General features: G+C 41.6%; 1 protein-coding gene across 2 annotated transcripts in view; it reads right to left on the reverse strand.

Moving 5' to 3' along the window:
• Window positions 1–19,567: 19,567 nt before the first annotated feature.
• Window positions 19,568–22,606, reverse strand: part of auh (AU RNA binding protein/enoyl-CoA hydratase) — a 45,284-nt gene continuing 42,245 nt past the window's right edge. For both annotated transcript variants that reach the window (XM_047373279.1, XM_047373278.1), the window contains one exon: window positions 19,568–20,444. In XM_047373279.1, the coding sequence (XP_047229235.1) occupies window positions 20,367–20,444 (78 nt within the window). In that variant the 3' untranslated portion in view covers window positions 19,568–20,366. The remainder of the gene's footprint in view (window positions 20,445–22,606) is intronic.

Raw genomic sequence — 22,606 nt, forward strand, 5'->3', positions numbered from 1 at the left:
TACCTTAAGCCTGCAGAGAGCCTTTTTCCTTTTTTTTCTAGCTTTCAGTCAGTTTCTACCAGACACTCCTTCCCTATGTAAAGTATGCTTTCATTCTAATCAAAGTGCATAAGGAGTTTTACGTCTATCCCTTCAAGAGTGCAAAAAAAATGTACGCAGTAATTTTAACTAGTAACACAGCTATATTTGACTCGGGCATAACTCAACATTTAACCCATACCTGTAGGAACCATAAAACAAATCAAAGCAAAACTTCTGGTGCGCACCACAAAAGCTCATTTGTTGTTTTAACACAGCAAATGAAACTTAGAAAGCATTTAAGGTTATCAAAATCAGAACATGCAGTTTTAGTCTCATCAACGTTCATACATCATTCAGAGATTCACCTATTCATCTATCTGCTATATGCTGCAGATCTAGGCCTTTTCATTCATACATCTCATCCACACTTTTTCATCCTTTTCCATGTCCCCCGGGGGTCCACTGACCTGATTAATATTTTGTTGATGGTCTAGCGAGTCAATTTTAAAATTTTTATGTGTGCACACATTTTTAATTATCAGATTATAGACTCCAATCCCTTTAACAGGATCAATTTAATCCTTTAACAGAATCTGCAGAACATCAAACTCCACTCACCACAGAGATCTCAAAAACACTGCAGTTATCTCAGTTTCAGGCTTCAACTCTCCAAGGGGTCATCCTTAAATGCCCCTAGGAAAAAACCTGGGCAAGTTTATTTAACTGAAGTTTCCATTTGCCTTTCAGGCAAATATTACCTCTCAGGCATTTCAACAAGGTTTCAACTCACCTCTACTCAGTCCACCGGCTACTTAATTTCAAGGCCACTACGTGCCTTTTAAAATGTTTTTTTATTTTATTTATCAAAATAGCTATTTTCCTGCAGGGGTGGCTAATTCCACTTGAATTAATAACCAGAGATTAGGGCCTATGGACAGGCATATTTCTAAAGTGTAACAGAAGAGAACCCTTTTGGTTCAATGGGCCCGTTTCAGCAGTTCATGTCCCTCCGCCTGGACCGGCCACTTTTCTCTTCTCCCTCAGCAAAAAGATTTCCCCGTACAGGCCACCAATTATGTGGGAGAAGAAAGTTTAAAAGTGATGAAGAGACAACTGGTTTCCTCTCAAAGCCGACGCGGGGGACCTTTTATTCAGCACATCTCTGAATACATCTTCATACAAAATCCCAAAGAATCCCTAAATCCCTGACATACATACAAAAGTCATATTGTTGTGCATGGGAAACTTTTTGACCAATCAGATGTACACCTTCCATGTAGGTAAATTTTCTGGCACACTGAACTCTAATGTCAAAGCAACCTGGCAGGATTCAAGATTATTAATTCTTCCAAGCTGGACTGTTTCTATCTAGCCTACAAGTTCACTTCTACAATAACAATCCTCACACCAAAAACACGTCCTTATCTAACTTGTTCCCAGACAGGCCTTGCATGCTGCTCATGTTGACTTTTTCCTAATGCCCAAAACAATCTACACAGAATTCATTTTCACATATGGTAAAAACAATAGTAACACTTTTTAATATACCAAAGGAAGCTTTAAGCTTCCACAATACCAAGCAATTTGGGGCTCCACGAAGGGCTTGACCTGAGAAACGTGGAACGTGGGTGAATCCTCATGGAGTTGGGTAATCTCAGTCGTACAGCGACAGGGTTGATGATCTTGGAGATTGGGAAAGGTCCAACAAATCGGGGTGCCAATTTCCGGGATTCTACCCTTAATGGAAAGTCCTTGGCGGAGAGCCAAACTTTCTGCCCCACCTGGTACTTAGGGGCAGGGATCCGTCTGCGGTTGGCCGTTCTTGACTGAACCAGTGACATTCTGATCATCGACCTCCTGGCTTTTCTCCATATTCTTTGGCACCTTAGGGCAGCCGCTTGGTCGGACGGAACATTAGCTTCTCTCTCCTGAACTGAAAACAAGGGTGGCTGGAAACCAAACACAACATGAAAAGGAGACAAACCAGTGGCACTTGATTGCATAGAGTTCATGGCGTATTCAACCCAGGGCAAATTTTGTGATCACTTGGTCGGGTCAGACTCACATAATATACGAAGTTTGGTTTCAGCTTCTTGGTTGGCCCTCTCGGTTTGGCCATCAGACTGAGGATGAAACCCTGAGGAAAGACTAACAGAAATTCCCAACAACGAACAAAACTCCTTCCAGAAACGTGACACAAATTGGGGTCCTCTATCGGAAACAATGTCATTTGGAATTCCATGGAGCCTAAAAACTTCTCGGGTCAATATCTCACCCATCTCCTTAGCAGATGGAAGCTTCTCCAAGGGCACCAGATGAACCATTTTTGAAAATCTGTCAATTATGGTTAGTAGTACAGAGTGATCATTAGAAACCGGTAGACCTGTCACAAAATCCATCGCAATATGTGACCATGGGCGAGGGGGAATTGGCAAAGGGTGCAAGGGTTTGCCATTTTTACTCCCTGGCCTGTAAGATAGGGAGAAATTAAAACGACCAAAAAACAAAGCCCACCTAGCCTGTCTGGGGTTTAGCCGTTTTGCTGATTTCAGGTACTCCAAGTTCTTATGGTCAGTTCACACCATAAACGGCTCCTTAGTCCCCTCCAGCCAATGTCTCCACTCTGTCAACGCCAACTTGACAGCCAATAACTCTCTGTCTCCCACGTCGTAATTCCGCTCAGCCTGTGACAGAGTCCATGAAAAGAAGGCACATGGGTGAACACGATCATCCTCACCTCTTTGGCTTAATACAGCTCCGACCCCAGTGCTTGAGGCATCCACCTCCACAATAAACTGTCTCTCAGGGTCAGGAGACCGTAACACTGGAGCTGACGTGAAGAGTTCCTTTAACCTATTGAAGGTCATCTCTGCATCCTTATTCCACACAAATTTCACCTTAGAAGAGGTAAGAGCATTTAGGGGAGTAGCAACCAGGCTGTAATTTCTAATAAACCTCCTATAGAAGTTTGCGAAGCCCAGAAATCTTTGAAGCTGCTTGCGATCAGTTGGAACAGGCCATTCCAATACGGCCTTAACCTTGGAGGGGTCGACAAGCACTTGATCTGGGGAAATGATGAAGCCCAAAAAGGAAGTGGTAGTTATGTGGAACTCACATTTCTCTGCCTTGACGAACAACTGGTTTTGGAGAAGACGCAGGAGAACAGCTCTGACGTGTTTTCTGTGGGTTTCCAGATCTTGAGAATAAATCAGTATGTCATCAAGATAAACAAATACGAATTGACCCACCATGTCTCTTAGAACGTCATTGACCAATGACTGAAAAACTGCAGGAGCGTTAGTAAGTCCAAATGGCATGACCTTGTATTCATAATGGCCCGTAGGCGTGTTGAAAGCCGTTTTCCACTCATCTCCTTCTCTGATTCGGACCAGATGATATGCATTCCTTAGATCCAGCTGAGAAAATATCTTGGCTCCCTGGATCTGATCAAAAGCTGTGTTCATGAGTGGTAAGGGATATCTATTTTTAACTGTTATCTCATTAAGGCCTCTATAATCAATGCATGGTCTCAATGAACCATCCTTCTTCCCAACAAAAAAGAAACCAGCACCTGCAGGAGAGGAAGAGGGTTGAATGTGCCCTGCCTTTAATGCCTCATCAACATAACTCTGTGCTCTGGACCAGACAATGAATAGGTTCTGCCTTTAGGGGGTGATGTGCCAGGAAGCAAATCAATAGCACAATCATAAGGTCTATGGGGTGGCAGAGCTGTGGCCTTAATTTTATTAAAAACCTCCTTTAAATCATGGTATACTTGCGCTACCTTGGATAAATCCGGATAGGTCTCCTCAACCTCATTCTCCACACTGACCTCCGTAGCAGCAGACAAAAGACAGTCAGCGGAACATGACTCAGACCAACCCAAAACTTCTTTTTTCTTCCAGTCGATGTGAGGGTTGTGTTTCTGCAACCAGGAGGCCCCTAGGACTAATCTTGGTTCTGCCCAATTGCATGGGCTCACAATTATAATTTTCCTCAGTGAGAGGTGACCGACTCCTTCTCTCATACCGGTGTGCAGAAACCTGAGTTAATGATGAGCGACCCCTCTCATGGCGCTGTCTCTGCCAGCCGAATATCAATGCGAGCAGCCAAATCCTCGAGTTGTTTCAGGGAAGAAGGATAATCACGGGTCGCTAGCTCATCCTTGATGTCTTCGCTTAATCCTTTCATGAATGCATCCATTTGTGCTGCCTCATTCCAACGGCTCTCTGCAGCCAACAAATGAAAGTCAATTATATAGATCGAGACAGGTTGATCACCCTGTTTGAGGGACAATAATCCTCTTGCGGCCTCATGACTTGGAATGACCGGGTCAAAAACTCGAATGAGTTCCTTGGAAAAAATTTCATAAAGATCACAAGATGCAGGCCTGTTATGCCATTCAGCAGTTTCCCACTGTTTTGCCTTTCCTGCCAGCAGAGATATAACAAACGCCACCTTGGAACGTTCAGTTGGAAAGGATGACGGCTGAAGCTCAAAATGAATTTCACACTGAGTTAGAAAACCTCGACATTGGTCTGAGTCTCCCCTGAACATCTCAGGCGGAGAGAGGCGTGGCTCCCTTACCTCTGCTGTTGTCCGTGTTACTTGGGCGTGGTTTCTTTGTGACGGTGGCGGCTCAGAGACAAGAACGTAATATGGAAATTATTTCCTCCATGCCGGAACCCAACCAGGAAAGGGTCTCATCAACGTGGGTACGCCACTGTTGTGCTGGCGATGGGTCCATTTTTGGCCAGATTATTCTGCTATGAATCAGAAAAAGGCGGACCCAAGATTCAGCCAGACACAGTACTGAAAGTTTAAAGGGTTTATTCAGCCACAGGAAAACGTCACACAGGTAACACTCCTCACAGCTTCCACGAATCACTGAGGCAGAAAGAGGGATTAGTGACTTGTAGTCTCTCCAGATTTTGCAGGGATCAGAAAAGCCACTAACCTGCTTTTGTCTTGAGTGAAACTTGAAACCCAGCGGGGAAACCTCAGTGGGCGGCAGGCGGTGATCTCCACAGCACAGGTAAGAAGTGACTCCAGGCTGAATAATCTGAGGGCTAGGCTGCCTCAATAATCCAAGGACAGAAACAGGGTCAACGATCGGAACAAGAGGCGTCAGGCAAGGGGCAGGCAGAGGCATAAACCAGATGCAGGAAACAAGGTCGACAACCAAAATCCAAATAGTCCGACAGGGAGCAGGCAGAGGCATAAATCCAAAAGGCAAAGCAAGGTCAAGAACAATGATCAGACAGGAAGGAACGCTGGATATCTACTCACACAATGGCTTTCAAAAATCTGGCACCGTCTGCTTGTCAGAGTCGGTATATATCAAGGAAGACGTAGGTGTATGGCATGCCACAGATTGCACTGCACAGCAGCAGCCACCAGGTGCATCTAATTTGCTGATTGCAGCCAGGGAGACAGGGTAGAGCAGATGTGCCAGAATCATAACAAAACCATATTGCCCCTATTGCGATAACAGAGAACATTTTCTGAATTCCTGTGACAGCTTTAAGAAACTCAGCACTCGTCAGATCATCACTTGGATGAAGGGGGGGAAAGATGTCAGAGATGTGGTCGGAATCACAGAGTGGAGAGTTGTAACCTTAAGTGTCCATATAAAACCTGTAAGGAGCTTCACCTCACTTCACCATGATGCAGTAAGTGAAAATCCAATATAGTCATGATGGTGAGCTCAGCAACCACAAGAGTTTACCTTGATCGCCCAAACCGCTCGCAGTGTGTCATGTTGAAAGTGGTGAAGATGCTCATCCATAATGGGGAGCAATTAATGGAGGCTCATGCAATCCTAGATGATCGATCAGAGCGAACAATCGTTCTATCAGCTGTCATTCTACACCTTGTGATTTTAGGAACACATGAGACCCTCATGCTGCAGATGGTTCATCAGGATATCCAACAGCTGGAAGGACTGACTGTCTCCTTTTGAGGTGTCCTCCCTCTCCAAACCCTTTGAAAGATATCAGATTTCCAATGCTTTCTCTGCTGACAGACTGAGTCTGGCTGAGCACAACTACCCTGTGGCTGCCCTTTAAAGGACTTACAAGCATCTAAAAAGGTTACCACTGCAGCTTATTTAACAGCTACAACCGTTACTCTTGATTGAATCAGACACACCTAATAATTCCTATCCAGGCTATCCGTCAAGGACCAACTGGAGGGTGTAGAATATAAACTATCTATGTGTGTAACTGGAATGTGCAGATAGAGGAGAGAGGAATGAAGCATAGGGAATGAAGATAGAGGGCATAAATTGGTGAAGGACAGGGGGGTGAAGAAGATTTTTTCTTCTTGCTAGAAGAAAATAACCAGAAGCACTCCTTATTTGGACCTAAGGAACTGTTATGCTATACATGAGTGACATGATATATGTATATGTTGAACACACCCTTGAGACTGAATAAAATGAGCTGGAAGCGGAGAGAGGGATCAGAGTTGTTGCTCGCAGGTGTTTGGCTGGGGCATCTTTCTCTCACTCTGCGCAGAGGCAAACATAAGCTGATTGTACTTTGTGTTTATTTCACTCTTTTGAAACCTGTGCCCAAATCAACGGACCCAGGGAAGCAGAGACGGCTTCGACAAGGGCCAGTTGCTGTATGTACCAGACTTGGCTGGTCACTCCAAGGTCCCATGACCCCTCTAAAGACAGCACGTGGGAAGCAGCAGTGCTTGCACCTTACTACGGCTTCGCCTGAGGCAGAGCTCCTTCAAAATGTGCAACGTCTATGGCAGTTTGATACTTTGCCATACTGCTAAAAGGCAGTAACCAGATCAAAACTAGATCAGCAGGCTATCAGTCTATTGTGGTGGAAAATGTGCAAATCAACAACCAGATGGAAAGCAAAAACCGTGTAAGGATGCTGACTGAACCTAGTAAGAATTTCATTATCCACAGCAAAACAAGTGCTTTACAGTCCTCCTCTTAGGTGTTCTACTTTTGGTACTTTGAAAAGAAAATTACATGGGAAAATAAATTTAAATGATGGCTTTGTTAAAAAATACCTTAAGTTGAAATGTTGCAAATACCTGGGTTGTCACATGACCAAGCTTCAAGATGGCTGCATAGTGAATAGCTCTGGAGACAGTGTTCTAACTTTTCTTTTAAAACCCTTGTAAAAGCTGTAAGTAAGAACTCGAAATATAAGGCTCGGATATGTCTAAAGACTCATCTGTGAAACAGTGTGAAATTTTTTCGAGAAGAAGTAAGATAAGTCCCAGGACTACAACATCGACTCCAGTGTGCAGAACTGAAGCTAACATGGCTACAATAGCCGAAGTGCTAGAGGAGCTAAAGCTGCTGCGGTCGGATTTTGGAGCCAAACTGGACAGTATAGATGGAAGACTGACAGGAATCGCGAACGCTGTGGCCGCACTGGAGAGTAAAGTGTCTGAAGTAAAGCAAGACCAGTTAAACCAAGCGGCTCATATGGAAGAGGCCGAGGCCTGCATCGCCGAAGTAGATAGTTCACTCGAAAAAGCAGAAACATCACTAGCTTCGGCTATGAAACGGATCCAGCTACTCAAGGCTAAAGCTAAACCTAGAAAACCGGGGAAGATGAAAGAATCTACATGTGTTTGGCATTCGAGAGAGAGCAGAGGGAAGTCAACCATTGTTCGACTTTATCAATAAAATGTTACCAAAGTGGCTGGAATTAGCACTGGACAAGTCATTCACACTCGAGCGGGTACACCGTGTGTTTTGATTTGCTTCCTAAAGTTCCAAGAGAAAGAAATTGTATACCGAGAGGCGAGGAAAAGAGAAATTACACATGATGGAACCAAGATTACCTTTGCACACGATTTATCAGCGGAGACAGTTCATATGCGACGCGAATTTCATCCAGTAGTGAAACCGTTCATCAATATCAGTGCATTCCGTCGCTTCCAACACAATCCCTGTAGACTTCGGATTCTCCGTGGTGGAAAAATTAATCTCTTCTCATCACCTCAAGAGGCCGAAAAATTCTACAAGTCTTCCAAAGAAAATCATAACAGAAGTCCATGATCAGTGAGTCACAATGAAGGAGAAAATAAATGTACCAATAAACAGGTAAAACTGATAAGACACTCCGTGATTGTTCCTGCTCCAAAAATGCTGAACAGAGAGAAAACATTTACAAGATAAATCTCGAGCTAATACGGAACCGATGTAAACATAACTGATTGTTGTAGTTTACTTTACTTTAATATCTAACAAATTGAATGACTTGATAACATGGAAAGGACAATTCAATTCAATTCAATTCAAAGATACTTTATTGATCCCCGAGGGGAAATTAGAATTCCAGTACAACCCATCCAAACATACATCATGACACAAGACAAGGGGGGGACGGGTCACCGAGTCTTTGCTGCCCACAACACAAGTATCTTGAATATTAGAATTACAAGCTGGAATGTCAGGGGCATAAGGAAATTAACCAAACTGAAGCAAGTACTTAGTCGATGAAAACATTTGAAATCTAAAATTATTTTCCTACAAGAAACTCATTTAACTATGTCAGAAATACATTTCATAACTAAAAGATGGCAAGGTCAGGTGTATCCCTCTTCTTTCACTAGATACGCTAGAGGAGTTATTGTTCTTGTCATAGTTTTTGTTGCTGACTTAACCCACATGCAGAGACTCTCGCAAACAGAGAAAAGTTTTAGTTAATTTTTATTGAAAAACTCAAACAGAGGAACTGGCACCAGAACAAACCAGACCCCGACGTACATGAGGAGGATTGGAATCATGCTTGTTTAAAGGCACAAAAACAAACAATAAACACACGATTTAAACTTCTGCAATATACATGGCTGATGACAACATATATTACACCTGTTAGGCTTCATTACATGTCCAGTAACACTCAAGATACCTGTAAAATATGTTTGTTTGAAAAAGGAACTCTACTCCATTGTCTGCGGGAATGTTCAAAAATTCAGGAATTTTGGAAGATTGTTATCAGACATTTGACTGAACTGTTAAAGATTAAAATCCCCTTAAATGTTAAGAAATTGCAAACTCACTGGGACTGGTAAAACTAACATATCTTGCCAAAGGGAAACAGCAAGATTTTGAGAACTTATGGGAGCCATATAAAAATATAAGGACTGAAGGTGGAACTCAGTGATAGAGGAATTAGTGAACGGACTCTACAATCCAAATCAATGATTCTTCCAATCCTGATTTGGACTGGAAGAAATGTGTATATTTGTATTTTAAATAAGATGCATGCAGGTTTTAAGGTGTGAGTGTGAATAGAAGTGTATTTGTTTAAAATGTACTTTATAAAAGAAAATTAAATTTAAAAACAAATTTTGCAAATACCTTACGCGCTTCACCTGCACTCCAACAAAAAATGCCAGATTATCGAAAGCCATTGAGTGAGTACATGTCCAGCGTTCCTTCCTTATCTGCCTGCCAGATCTTGATCTTATCTTTGCCTCCCGGAGTTTTCTGCTCTGCCTTGCCCCCGTTGGCTTTCTTAATGGATTCAGCTCTCTGGACAACGGCCTTGTTTCTGCCTCCTGAGCACCTCTTCCTGCCTAACCCCCGGGTCTGTTTGACTGAATCTGCCTTCCTGTGCATGACTTAGTTTCTGTACCCTGCACCACGATTCGAGCCTATTCCTCGGATCTTGATGCCTGATCCTGCTCTCCTGGCTTAGACCCAGTTTATGTTCCCTGACCACCGCAGCCTGCCTGTTCACTGGGTGTGTAAATCGGAAAATCTATCTGACGTACTCCGGGTGTTGCCCCACTAACGAACTGAGAAACCGAAATTCAGTTTCCTTCTCCCCTTATGGATTCTGAAGAGGTTAGTGGCTTTATCTCTGAGTTTAGTATTATTCTCAGTTCTCTGCTCAGCCACTAACCTGTCTGTCTGCTCTCGAAGGTTCCTGAGTCTGCCGTTGGAGGTTTCCTGCTTGCCGTCATCCAGAGCTTTTAATAAACCTTTTGAACGAGATCTGTTGTGTCCAGCTGAGATTTCAGGTCTTCAGTACTTTTCATTACAAAACAATAGAAAGGACACCAAAACCAGTCATTTAACCAGGTGTGGTGAACCAAGATGAGTATTATCATTTAGTGGTCTTCCATTTTAAAGCCAATAATCACTTAATTTTAAAGTTCAATAATAGATACATTTAAAAACTAGCAAATATGTTACAAATGCAGTTGTGTTAGGACATGATACTGAAAGCAAGATGCTATGAAACTGAATAGAAATTGAATCTCAATTGGCATAAAAAGATTCAAGATCACAATCTAGATCAGGGATCGGCAACCCTGGGCACTCGTGCCACAGGTGGCACCCGAGGGCTTAACTGATGACACGCAGTTCATCAATGTAAGAAAATGCATTGAGGCAGAGTTAAAAATAATTGAAAGTGTTGTTTCCTGTTGCATTGTTTGAAAGGTCCAAAACGGGTCAAGTCAATTCAACCGAATCACCCAGACCCCAAGTCAGGCACAAACACTCCAACCAATCCCAACCATCAAACAGTGCAGTCAGATCCAGTTATTTATTCACATTGGACAAAAACTTTCTATCTAAGGAAACCCAGGAGATTGCATCGAGTCAGTGACCCGCAACAGTCAGTCCTCGTGGATGAGCATGTAGAGACAGTGGACAGTCACTGGCGTTGACTTTGACTTTGCAGCAATCCCTCATACTGCCTCATACTGAGCATGCATGTAGTGACAGTGGAGAGGAAAAACTCCCTTTTATCAGGAAGAAACTTCCAGAAGAACCAGGCTCGGTGTCAGCGATCATCTGCCACGACCGACTGGGGGTTTGAGAGAACAGAGCAGAGAAGGAAAAAGAACACAGAAGCACTGATCCAGCAGTACTTTCTATGGGAAAGAAAAGTAAATGTTAATGGATGTAGCTCCTTTAGTGGTTTCATCTAGAAAGAAAAAATAGATAAACTCTGAGCCAGTTTTCAAGTTTAGAGTATGAGAGAAAGCATATACAGTGAGTCACAGTTAAAGCTCAGTCAGTAGCTATGTCTAGGAGAAAAATAGGGTTAAACTCTGAAAGACAGGACCAAGTGTATCATCGGTAGAAAGTGAACATTAAGTTGTTGGCAGCACAAGCTTGGAGGATGACCCCTCCAAGAAGGTGTCACAGGTAGATACAGATGTAGCGTCTAGAAAGAGAAAAAAACAGAGAGAGAACAAGGATAAAAGTTTAAAAAACAGCAAATAAGGCAAAATTGGAGAGTAGTACAAGAATGTAGCAGAGAGAGGGAAAGTGGTCATTATGTCCTCCAGCACTCTAAGCCTACAGCAGCATAACTACAGAGCTAGCTCAGGATAACCTAAGCCACTCTAACTATAAGCTTTATCAAAAAGGAAAGTTTTAAGTCTAGCCCTAAAAGTAGACAGGGTGTATACCTCACAGACCAAAACTGGGAGCTGGTTCCACAAGAGAGGAGCCTGATAACTAAAGGATTTGCCTCCCATTGTACTTCTAGAGACTCTAGGAACCACCAGTAAACCTGCGGTCTCAGAACGAAGTGCTCTGTTAGGAACATATGGACCAATCAGATCTCTGATGTATGATGGAGCTAGATCATTAAGGGCTTTATATGTGAGAAGGAGAATTTTAAATTATATTCTGGATTTAACAGGGAGCCAGAATAGAAGCTAAAATAGGAGAAATATTATCTCTTTTTAATTTTCATCAGAACTCTTGGTGCAGAATTTTGAATCAGCTGAAGGCTTTTAACTGCATTTTGAGGACATCCTGATAGTAAGGAATTACAATAGTCCAGCCTTGAAGTAACAAATGCATACACTAGTTTTTCAGCATCACTCCAGGATAGGATATTTCTACTTTTTACTGGAGGTTAATTTAATGCCATCCAGGTTAAGTGAATGACTAAGCAGTTTCTGTTTCAAAGACTCAGGTCCAAAGATGACAGCTTTTGTCTTGTCTGAATTTAGAAGCAGAAAATTTAAAGTTATCCAAGTTTTAATGTTTTCAAGACATGCTTGTAGTCTATCCAACTGGTTGGGCTCATCAGGATTTATGGATAAGCAAAGCTGAGTATCATCAGCGTAACAGTGAAAATGTATCCTGTGCTCCCTGATAATTTCATCTATTGGAAGCATATATATAGTGAAGAGAATTGGCCCAAGCGCTGAACCCTGTGGTACTCCACAATTAACCCTGAAGTTTGAAGATGATTTATCAATTACATGAACAAACTGTAATCTGTCAGACAAATAAGATTTAAACCAGTTTAGTGCTGTCCCCCTAATCCCTACAGCATATTCCAGCCTTTCTAAGAGAATATTGTAATTGACTCTATCAAATGCAGCACTGAGATCTAACAGGACAAGTACAGACATTATCCATTATCTGAGGCTAGAAGAATATCATTAGTGACTTTCAGCAGAGCTGTTTCAGTGCTATGATGAGCTCTGAAACCTGACTGAAACTCTTCAAACAGGTCATTGCTGTATAAATGCTCACACATTTGATTAGCAACTATTTTCTCAATAATTTTAGATAAGAATGGAATACTGGATATAGGTCTGTAATTTTTCAAGTCATCTCGATCAAGCGAAGGTTTCTTAAGTAAAGGTTTAATTACAGCTACCTTAAAAGCCTGTGGTACATATCCATTTACTAAGGATAGGTTAATCATACCTGTACGGTGGTGCAGTTGGTAGCACTGTTGCCTTGCAGCAAGAAGGTCCTGGGTTCAATTCCCAGCCTGGGGTCTTTCTGCATGGAGTTTATATGTTCTCCCCGTGCATGCGTGGGTTCTCACCGGGTACTCCGGCTTCCTCCCACAGTCCAAAGACTTGCCTGTTGGGTTAATTGGTCACTCTAAATTTCCCTTAGGTGTATGAATGAGTGTGTGCATGGTTGTTTGTGTGTTGCCCTGCGATGGACTGGCGACCTGTCCAGGGTGTACCCTGCCTCTTGCCCATTGACTGCTGGAGATAGGCACCAGCTCCCTGTGACCCACTATGGAATAAGCGGTAGAAAATGACTGACTGACTGAGGTTAATCATACCTAAAATGGGGCTGGTAATCAGAGGGACACTTCCTGAAATAATTTGGTTGGGATTGGGTGTAACATACAAGATGAAGCTAATATTTTTGATAACTCTGGAAGCTCCACAGGATCAAAACCAAGTATGTAAATGATTTTATTTTTAATATAATCAATTTTATTTAAAAAGAATCCCATAAAGTCATGACTGCTGAGAGCTAAGGGAATGGATGACTCAACAGAGCTCTGACTCTGTGTAAGTTTAGCAACTGTACTAAAGAGAAACCTAGGATTATTCTTGTTCTCTTCTATTAATGATGAGAAATAAGCTGTTCTATTCTTGGCGAAGTGTCCTTTTTTACAACAGTAGGCTATTTTTCCAGATTAAGTAGGAATTCTCTAGGTGTGTAGAGCGGCATTTTCTCTCCAGTTTTCTAACATTGTGCTTTAAAGTACACAGCTCTGAATTAAACCAGGGAGCCAGCCTCCTTTGAATAATTACCTCCTTTTTCAAGGGGGCTGCATTTCCTAATGCACCACGCAATGATGAAGTAACACTGAACAAGAGTATCAATTTGTGAACGGGAAGAAACAAAATTATTGCTCTCCACTGTGTTTTTCTGTGATAATGAGGAAATTAAAAATGGAACAGATTCTTTAAAGGTTGTTACAGCATTGTCTGATAATGACCTACTATAATGAAATTTTCTTTCAGGTGTGGAGTACTCGGTTAAATTAAAATCAAAGGTTATTAAAAAATGGTCAGACAGGACAGGGTTATGAGGAAATATTATTTATTTACACTCAATGCCATATCTCAGCACAATGTCCAGAGAATGAAGACAAAAGTGGGTAGATTTGTTAATGTTTTGAGCAAAGCCAATTGAGTCTAAGATAGCATTAAAAGCTATATTTAGGCTATCACTTTCAGTGTCAACGTGAATGTTAAAATCCCCCACTATAATAACCTTATCTGATTTAGTGTTAAATACAGATAAAAGGTCTGAAAACTGATCTAAAAATTGAGAATAAGGTCCTGGTGGACAGTACAAAACAACAAACAGAAGTGGTTTTAGAGCTTTGCAATTTGGATGAGGAAAACTAAGGATTAAATATTCAAAAGAGTTGTAGATATTAATTGGTCTGGGACTAATCAATAAATCGGACTGAATGATGGTTGCTACTCCTCCTCCTCGTCCAGTATTTTGAGGCATGTGAAAATTTAAATAATTAGTAGGAGTTGACTCATTTATAGTAACATAATCCTTGTTTCTGTGAGGCAAGATAAATAATTGGATTGTCACAAATCAAGTCATTAACTAGCAAAGTATTTGAAGATAGAGATCTTATGTTCAATAAGCCACATTTAATTGTTTTAACGTTCTTTTTAGCATGAGTTGTGTTAATTTTTATGAGATTTTCGTGATTTCCTCCTTTTAGATTATTTTTAATCTATTCAATTTTGGTCGTGGACAAGACACTGTCTTAATAGGGTAATGGGTGGGTGGGAGTACAAAAGCTGCAGAGTGGAGTGTAAAACTACGACCCTGCTTCCTGGTCTGAACCCTGGGTTGTCAGAGTTTTGGAGAACTAATAAATCTGACCAGATTCCTTGAAAGAAGAGCTGCTCCATCCAAAGTCGGGGGGATGCCGTCTCTCCGGCATCAGACCAGGTTTTCCCCAAAATGTTCGGCAATTATCAATGTAGCCCACATCGTTTTCTGGACCTCACCTAGACAGCCAGCGGTTGAATGACAGCATGCGGCTAAACATGTCGTCACTGGTCAGATCAGGGAGGGGACCAGAGAAAATTATGGTGTCCGACATTGTTTTGGCAAACTTACACACCGAAGCAACAGACATCCAATTGGCATAAACGAATGTGAGTACCGCCAGCGTGAATAATAATCTTACTGTATTTACATTTATCCTTAGCCAGCAGTTTCCGGTAGGATTTGATGTCACCTGTTCTGGCCCCTGGAAAACATTTGACTATGGTCGCTGGTGTCTCTGGTGCCACGTTTCTGACTATGGAGCTGTCAATTACCAGAGTTGGCTTCTCAGCAGGTGTGTTGCTGAGCGGGGAAAATCTGTTAGAAACGCAGATGGGTTGGTGGTGACCTGTAGGCTGGGATTTAAGACTATGCTTTCTACATACCGTCACCCAGCTGGCCTGAGGATGAGGCAAAGAAGCCTAAATCAATTACACGTGCCGTCTCAAGATATGAGAAGAAAATACTCTCAAAGCTTTTACCGAAGTTAATACATCATGGAACTGAAGAGTTATTGTGTTGCACATTATATTGATAAACATGGAAAGCCTTTTACAGATGGATAAATTATTAAGGAGGCTTTTCTCTGTAGCTCAGAGATTTTATTTGATGGACTCCCAAACAAAGCTACACTTAAAGCAAGGATACAAGACATACCTGTATCAGCCAGAACTGTGGAACGACACATCCAGGAAATAGTTGACAATGTCAGAGCCCAACAAACAGCTGGTTAGATAGAAGCCAGGCTGTTCAGTGTAGCTTTGGATAAGAACGTTGATATCAATGATGTGCCACGTTTGGCTCTTATGGTAAAATACTGTGATGTGGCGGTACAAGAGGAACTGTTCTGTGTAATCCTGATGCCTGAAACGAGGTGAGGATATTGCCAAAGTATTTAAGGAGGGTTTTGAAGAGCGGGGAGTTGACATAAAGATTTTTGCTGTGACAACTGACGGTAGGGAAACACAGAGGTGCTGTTACCCTAATTGAGGAACAAGTTGGGCATCCCATCATGAAACTGCACTGTATTTTTATTTATTTTGCGGCCCTAGTGGCCTTTATTTCTTCCAGTATTTTTTTGACAGTAGTCTGACAGGAAATGTGGGCAAAGAGAGGGGAAGACATGCAGCAACTGTTGCCGGGGCCAGGACTCAAACCCGGGACAGCCATTTCAGGGACTAAAGCCTGCGTATAGGGGTCGCGGGCTGAACACCCTACACCAGCGCTGCACCTAAAACCGCACTACCTAATACACCAAGAAAACCTATGTGCCAAGATGGCAAATTCAGAATTTGATGATGTAATGACCGATGACCACAGTGGCAAGCTTAATTAACTTTATAGTTAAGCAATCTGCTTTGAAGCACCGCCAATTCCAATCTCTGCTTGAGTAGATGAACAGCTCATCGAAAGACATACCGCTCCACTGCGCTGTTAGATGGCTTAGCTGTGGAAAGGTTCTGGAACGATTTGCAGATTGTTTTGATGCCGTAAAAACATTCCTGGCAGAAAAGGAGCAAAACCGTCCTAAACTTGAAGTGGGTTTTGAAACTTTTGTCACAGATATGACTGGACATTTCAACAAGCTTATTGTCAAACTTCATGGACCAGGACAAACTGTTTTCGACATGCCGACACGTGGAAAGCTTTCATTCAAAAAGCTCAAGGAGTTCAGGGAGCGGTCCGCTCAGCGCAGTTTCAGAACCATGGAAATACACGGATACACCAAATACAGGAGACAGAATTCACAACAGATTTTCAGGGCTTTTAGGTGTATGGACCAATGTTTTATTTTATGATCAAACCAGAAAGCTTTGGTGACCAGTTTGATTTGTCTCTCTTTAACAGACTGGATACAGAGGAAGTGGAAATGCAGCTGATTGAACTGACTGAAGAGCTAGTTTGCAGAACTACAACATAGCTGGAATACATAGCTGTGCATGATCATGGAGCTTGCATTTTCACCTGAATGACACAACTACCAGACAAGTTGAACTGTCTCAAGAACATTGCACAGGCTTTTTTGACAGTATTTGGCTCTACAAATGTGTGAGCAGATTTTCTCTCACATGCAGTGTGCCCAGCGCCTCCCGTAGTCGTCTGACTGCTGGACCTGTGTCCTCCTTAAAGTTACTAAATGTGATCCCCATATCTGGTGAAAAAAATCTGGTGGAAATTTATGGCTTGAGACAGTTATAGTTGGGCAGAGAAAAGCAGTAATTAATACACTACTGATCAAAATCTTAACACCAGTTAACAAAATGCAAGAATTTGCATTTTGCACAGTTATATCTTAAGAAGGTTCTAAGTAGTGCTTCACAATGCTAAAACAAATGGCAGCAAGACAAAACTTTGAGCAGACAATTTATTGACAACTGCATATAAACTCAAACATGCTTTTTTTCAGCTGATCAAATGTTAAAGCCTTTAAAATCCAATATCAAAACAAAGGTTTGGATTAGTTGGACCGTCATTTATTTTTCAACAGGACAATGACCCCAAACACACCTCCAGGCTGTGTAAGGGCAATTTGACCAAGAAGGAGAGTGATGGGGTGCTGCGCCAGATGACTTGGCCTCCACAGTCACCGGACCTGAACCCAATCGAGATGCTTTGGGGTGAGCTGGACCGCAGAGTAAAGGCAAAAAGGCCAACAAGTGCTAAGCATCTCTGGGAACTCCTTAAAGACTGTTGGAAAACCATTTCAGGTGACTACCTCTTGAAGCTCATCAACAGCAAACTCCCGTTTTTCAAAAGGTTTTTGTGCTAGGATGAGGTGGTTTTTTTGGCCGTATTGAAATGATATATTATACAGGTCCTTCTCAAAAAATTAGCATATTGTGATAAAGTTCATTATTTTCTATAATGTAATGATGAAAATTTAATATTCATATATTTTAGATTCATTGCACACTAACTGAAATATTTCAGGTCTTTTATTGTCTTAATACAGATGATTTCGGCATACAGCTCATGAAAACCCAAAATTCCTATCTCACAAAATTAGCATATTTCATCCAACCAATAAAAGAAAAGTGTTTTTAATACAAAAAACGTCAACCTTCAAATAATCATGTACAGTTATGCACTCAATACTTGGTCGGGAATCCTTTTGCAGAAATGACTGCTTCAATGCGGCGTGGCATGGAGGCAATCAGCCTGTGGCACTGCTGAGGTCTTATGGAGGCCCAGGATGCTTCGATAGCGGCCTTTAGCTCATCCAGAGTGTTGGGTCTTGAGTCTCTCAACGTTCTCTTCACAATATCCCACAGATTCTCTATGGGGTTCAGGTCAGAAGAGTTGGCAGGCCAATTGAGCACAGTGATACCATGGTCAGTAAACCATTTACCAGTGGTTTTGGCACTGTGAGCAGGTACCAGGTCGTGCTGAAAAATTAAATCTTCATCTCCATAAAGCTTTTCAGCAGATGGAAGCATGAAGTGCTCCAAAATCTCCTGATAGCTAGCTGCATTGACCCTGCCCTTGATAAAACACAGTGGACCAACACCAGCAGCTGACACGGCACCCCAGACCATCACTGACTGTGGGTACTTGACACTGGACTTCTGGCATTTTGGCATTTCCTTCTCCCCAGTCTTCCTCCAGACTCTGGGACCTTGATTTCCGAATGACATGCAGAATTTGCTTTCATCCGAAAAAAGTACTTTGGACCACTGAGCAACAGTCCAGTGCTGCTTCTCTGTAGCCCAGGTCAGACGCTTCTGCCGCTGTTTTTGGTTCAAAAGTGGCTTGACCTGGGGAATGCGGCACCTGTAACCCATTTCCTGCACACGCCTGTGCACGGTGGCTCTGGATGTTTCTTCTCCAGACTCAGTCCACTGCTTCCGCAGGTCCCCCAAGGTCTGGAATCGGCCCTTCTCCAAAATCTTCCTCAGGGTCCGGTCACCTCTTCTCGTTGTGCAGCGTTTTCTGCCACACTTTTTCCTTCCCCGACTTCCCACTGAGGTGCCTTGATACAGCACTCTGGGAACAGCCTATTCGTTCAGATATTTCTTTCTGTGTCTTACCCTCTTGCTTGAGGGTGTCAATAGTGGCCTTCTGGACAGCAGTCAGGTCGGCAGTCTTACCCATGATTGGGGTTTTGAGTGATGAACCAGGCTGGGAGTTTTAAAGGCCTCAGGAATCTTTTGCAGGTGTTTAGAGTTAACTCGTTGATTCAGATGATTAGGTTCATAGCTCGTTTAGAGACCCTTTTAATGATATGCTAATTTTGTGAGATAGGAATTTTGGGTTTTCATGAGCTGTACGCCAAAATCATCCGTATTAAGACAATAAAAGACCTGAAATATTTCAGTTAGTGTGCAATGAATCTAAAATATATGAATGTTAAATTTTCATCATGACATTATGGAAAATAATGAACTTTATCACAATATGCTAATTATTTGAGAAGGACCTGTATTTTGCAAGACTGCAATGGAAACACTTTTTTTGCATCACACCAGTCAAAAAAGACAAAGAAGACAATAGGAAATACTTGGAGGATGATGTTATCGCATGAAAAAACATATTCACTTATGATTTTAATTGCATTTCTTATATAATGGAAACACTGCAATTGCAAAATCATGTTTTTTCCACATTGGCAAAATATCAAGAGTTTGGTGCACATTTGTAATGGAAACACAGCTAGTGTCTCTTCCTATGCTACTAAAACACAAAGTTTGAAAATTTCAGTTAAAAGTCTCAGTTATAAACTTTGCAGAAAAATCAATGAAGGCAGCAGAAAGTATCAAGTACTTTTATTAGATCAGTTGCAGTTGTTTGGCATGGCCTCGCTTCACATGACATGTGACTCATTAATGTTTAAGAAAACCTTTTTGAGACAAGCTAAAAATACAAAAACATAATAGAAAAGAAAAATGCAAATCATAAATTACTTGGGTTGTTTCATGACAAACGTCACAACCTCTAACATTACTGAGGGTGTTTTTCAACAGGAGGTATTTAAAATTTTGGGTCATGGTATTTTATTTTTGTAAATAGGTCTGAAAATTAAATAATATTCAATTAATTTCCATGAAACTGAAGCAATAGTGTTGCCTGAAACACCCAGCATGTATTACATGTATGGTATATACAAACTGTAAATGAAGAAACTAAATTAGGAAAACAAAAAAAATAAAACACACAAACACACAAAGTTTTACATTCCAAGTTTATGCTTTATATGACGTTTTGAAAGCCTGGTTATTTCTAGATGTCAGTGCAGAAGCAGTTAGCCGGCACTCCCAGAGATTGGTTTGCACCTTAAAGACTTTATCAATACCACGTGTCCTACCATGCAACAAAAACCTCTGGACACTGTGCAGAGCAATGTGTAGTAATACACTGAATTAACACATTTACTGCACAAACATCTTTACCTGAAAGTACAATAGCTCAAGTGTGTTAACAAGGTTTAATAAAGCTGTCTAGTTCACCTGTATTACTTACTCTTACTTACTCTTTCAAGTAAAAAATGACTGCAGTGGAATACATTTCATTTTGGCACAGAATTTCTTGAAGAAGGACAACTGTGGCCTCATTCCCCCTTATAATGAGGACGCCTCTTCTCCTTAAAAGCTGCCAAACCTTCCAATCGGTCTTTAGTTGGTACCACCTTTAAAACAACACAATCAAATTAGCACTAGAAACTATTCACACTTTTATCTGCGGTTTATCTCAAACCTGTTTTTGCAGTCTTATCTAATTTGTTGTAGATAACTAAGCTGTTAAATACCTGTAAAATGCCTGTATTTGGTTTCATTTGTTTTAAAATCTATATTAGTAATGCTCGTGTCAAATTAAAATCTATTGCCAGTTCTTGTGCCAATAGCTTCATCTACATTAAGTAAAACAGTCCACAGATAGTATCCACAATCCACACAAGTAGCAGGTTAATTTCCCAATGGGATTCTACGGACACACAATGACACATGAAAATGAGACTCCAAGATAAAAATTATTTAGATCATAATTGCACACACAAGAAACAACACATTGACACGTAAACTGACAGCCAGTAACATTTATGTTCCAAACACTAAGAATGTGGGAAAAACATTCTTATTTTGGCATTTTTTTAATATTTTGATTCAAGGGTTAATTTGGATTTGTGAGGGGGTCTGTGAAATTCAGTAGTAAAAAAAGATCATATCATTCCAAACTTGTTGAAAATGTAAATAAAGTGGTGGATGCTAATAGCTAGTCATATGTATTGCATGCTGACTTTTCTAAAGTAAAACAATCTAAAATGAAAACGTTCATTAGGATACGTATCATTAGGATATACACTTCCAGTCAAAGGTTTTAGAACCACTTTTTTGTTTAATGGTTTTGTTTATGTTAATGACTATTTACACTAAGTAGATTTTCACAAAAGGCATCAAAACTGAATGAACACATATGGAATTATGTCACAAACAATAAATTGTAAAAGAAATTTAATTACGTTATACTGGTCCTTCTCAAAATATTAGCATATTGTGATAAAGTTCATTATTTTCCATAATGTGATGATGAAATTTTAACATTCATCTATTTTAGATTCATTGCACACTAACTGAAATATTTCAGGTCTTTTATTGTCTTAATACGGATGATTGTGGCATACAGCTCATGAAAACCCAAAATTCCTATCTCACAAAATTAGCATATCATTAAAAGGGTCTCTAAACGAGCTATGAACCTAATCATCTGAATCAACGAGTTAACTCTAAACACCTGCAAAAGATTCCTGGGACCTTTAAAACTCCCAGCCTGGTTCATCACTCAAAACCCCAATCATGGGTAAGACTGCCGACCTGACTGCTGTCCAGAAGGCCACTATTGACACCCTCAAGCAAGAGGGTAAGACACAGAAAGAAATTTCTGTACGAATAGGCTGTTCCCAGAGTGCTGTATCAAGGCACCTCAGTGGGAAGTCTGTGGGAAGGAAAAAGTGTGGCAGAAAACGGTGCACAACGAGAAGAGGTGACCAGACCCTGAGGAAGATTGTGGATAAGGGCCGATTCCAGACCTTGGGGGACCTGCGGAAGCAATGGACTGAATGTGGAGTAGAAACATCCAGAGCCACCGTGCACAGGCGTGTGCAGGAAATGGGCTACAGGTGCCGCATTCCCCAGACCTGGGCTACAGAGAAGCAGCACTGGACTGTTGCTCAGGGGTCCAAAGTACTTTTTTCGGATGAAAGCAAATTCTGCATGTCATTCGGAAATCAAGGTCCCAGAGTCTGGAGGAAGACTGGGGAGAAGGAAATGCCAAAATGCCAGAAGTCCAGTGTCAAGTACCCACAGTCAGTGATGGTCTGGGGTGCCGTGTCAGCTGCTGGTGTTGGTCCACTGTGTTTTATCAAGGGCAGGGTCAATGCAGGTAGCTATCAGGAGATTTTGGAGCACTTCATGCTTCCATCTGCTGAAAAGCTTTATGGAGATGAAGATTTCATTTTTCAGCACGACCTGGCACCTGCTCACAGTGCCAAAACCACTGGTAAATGGTTTACTGACCATGGTATCACTGTGCTCAATTGGCCTGCCAACTCTCCTGACCTGAACCCCATAGAGAATCTGTGGGATATTGTGAAGAGAACGTTGAGAGACTCAAGACCCAACACTCTGGATGAGCTAAAGGCCGCTATCAAAGCATCCTGGGCCTCCATAAGACCTCAGCAGTACCACAGGCTGATTGCCTCCATGCCACGCCGCATTGAAGCAGTAATTTCTGCCAAAGGATTCCCGACCAAGTATTGAGTGCATAACTGTACATGATTATTTGAAGGTTGAC

Source organism: Girardinichthys multiradiatus, chromosome 8, assembly GCF_021462225.1.
Source record: "Girardinichthys multiradiatus isolate DD_20200921_A chromosome 8, DD_fGirMul_XY1, whole genome shotgun sequence".
NCBI classification, from domain to species: Eukaryota; Metazoa; Chordata; class Actinopteri; order Cyprinodontiformes; family Goodeidae; genus Girardinichthys; species Girardinichthys multiradiatus.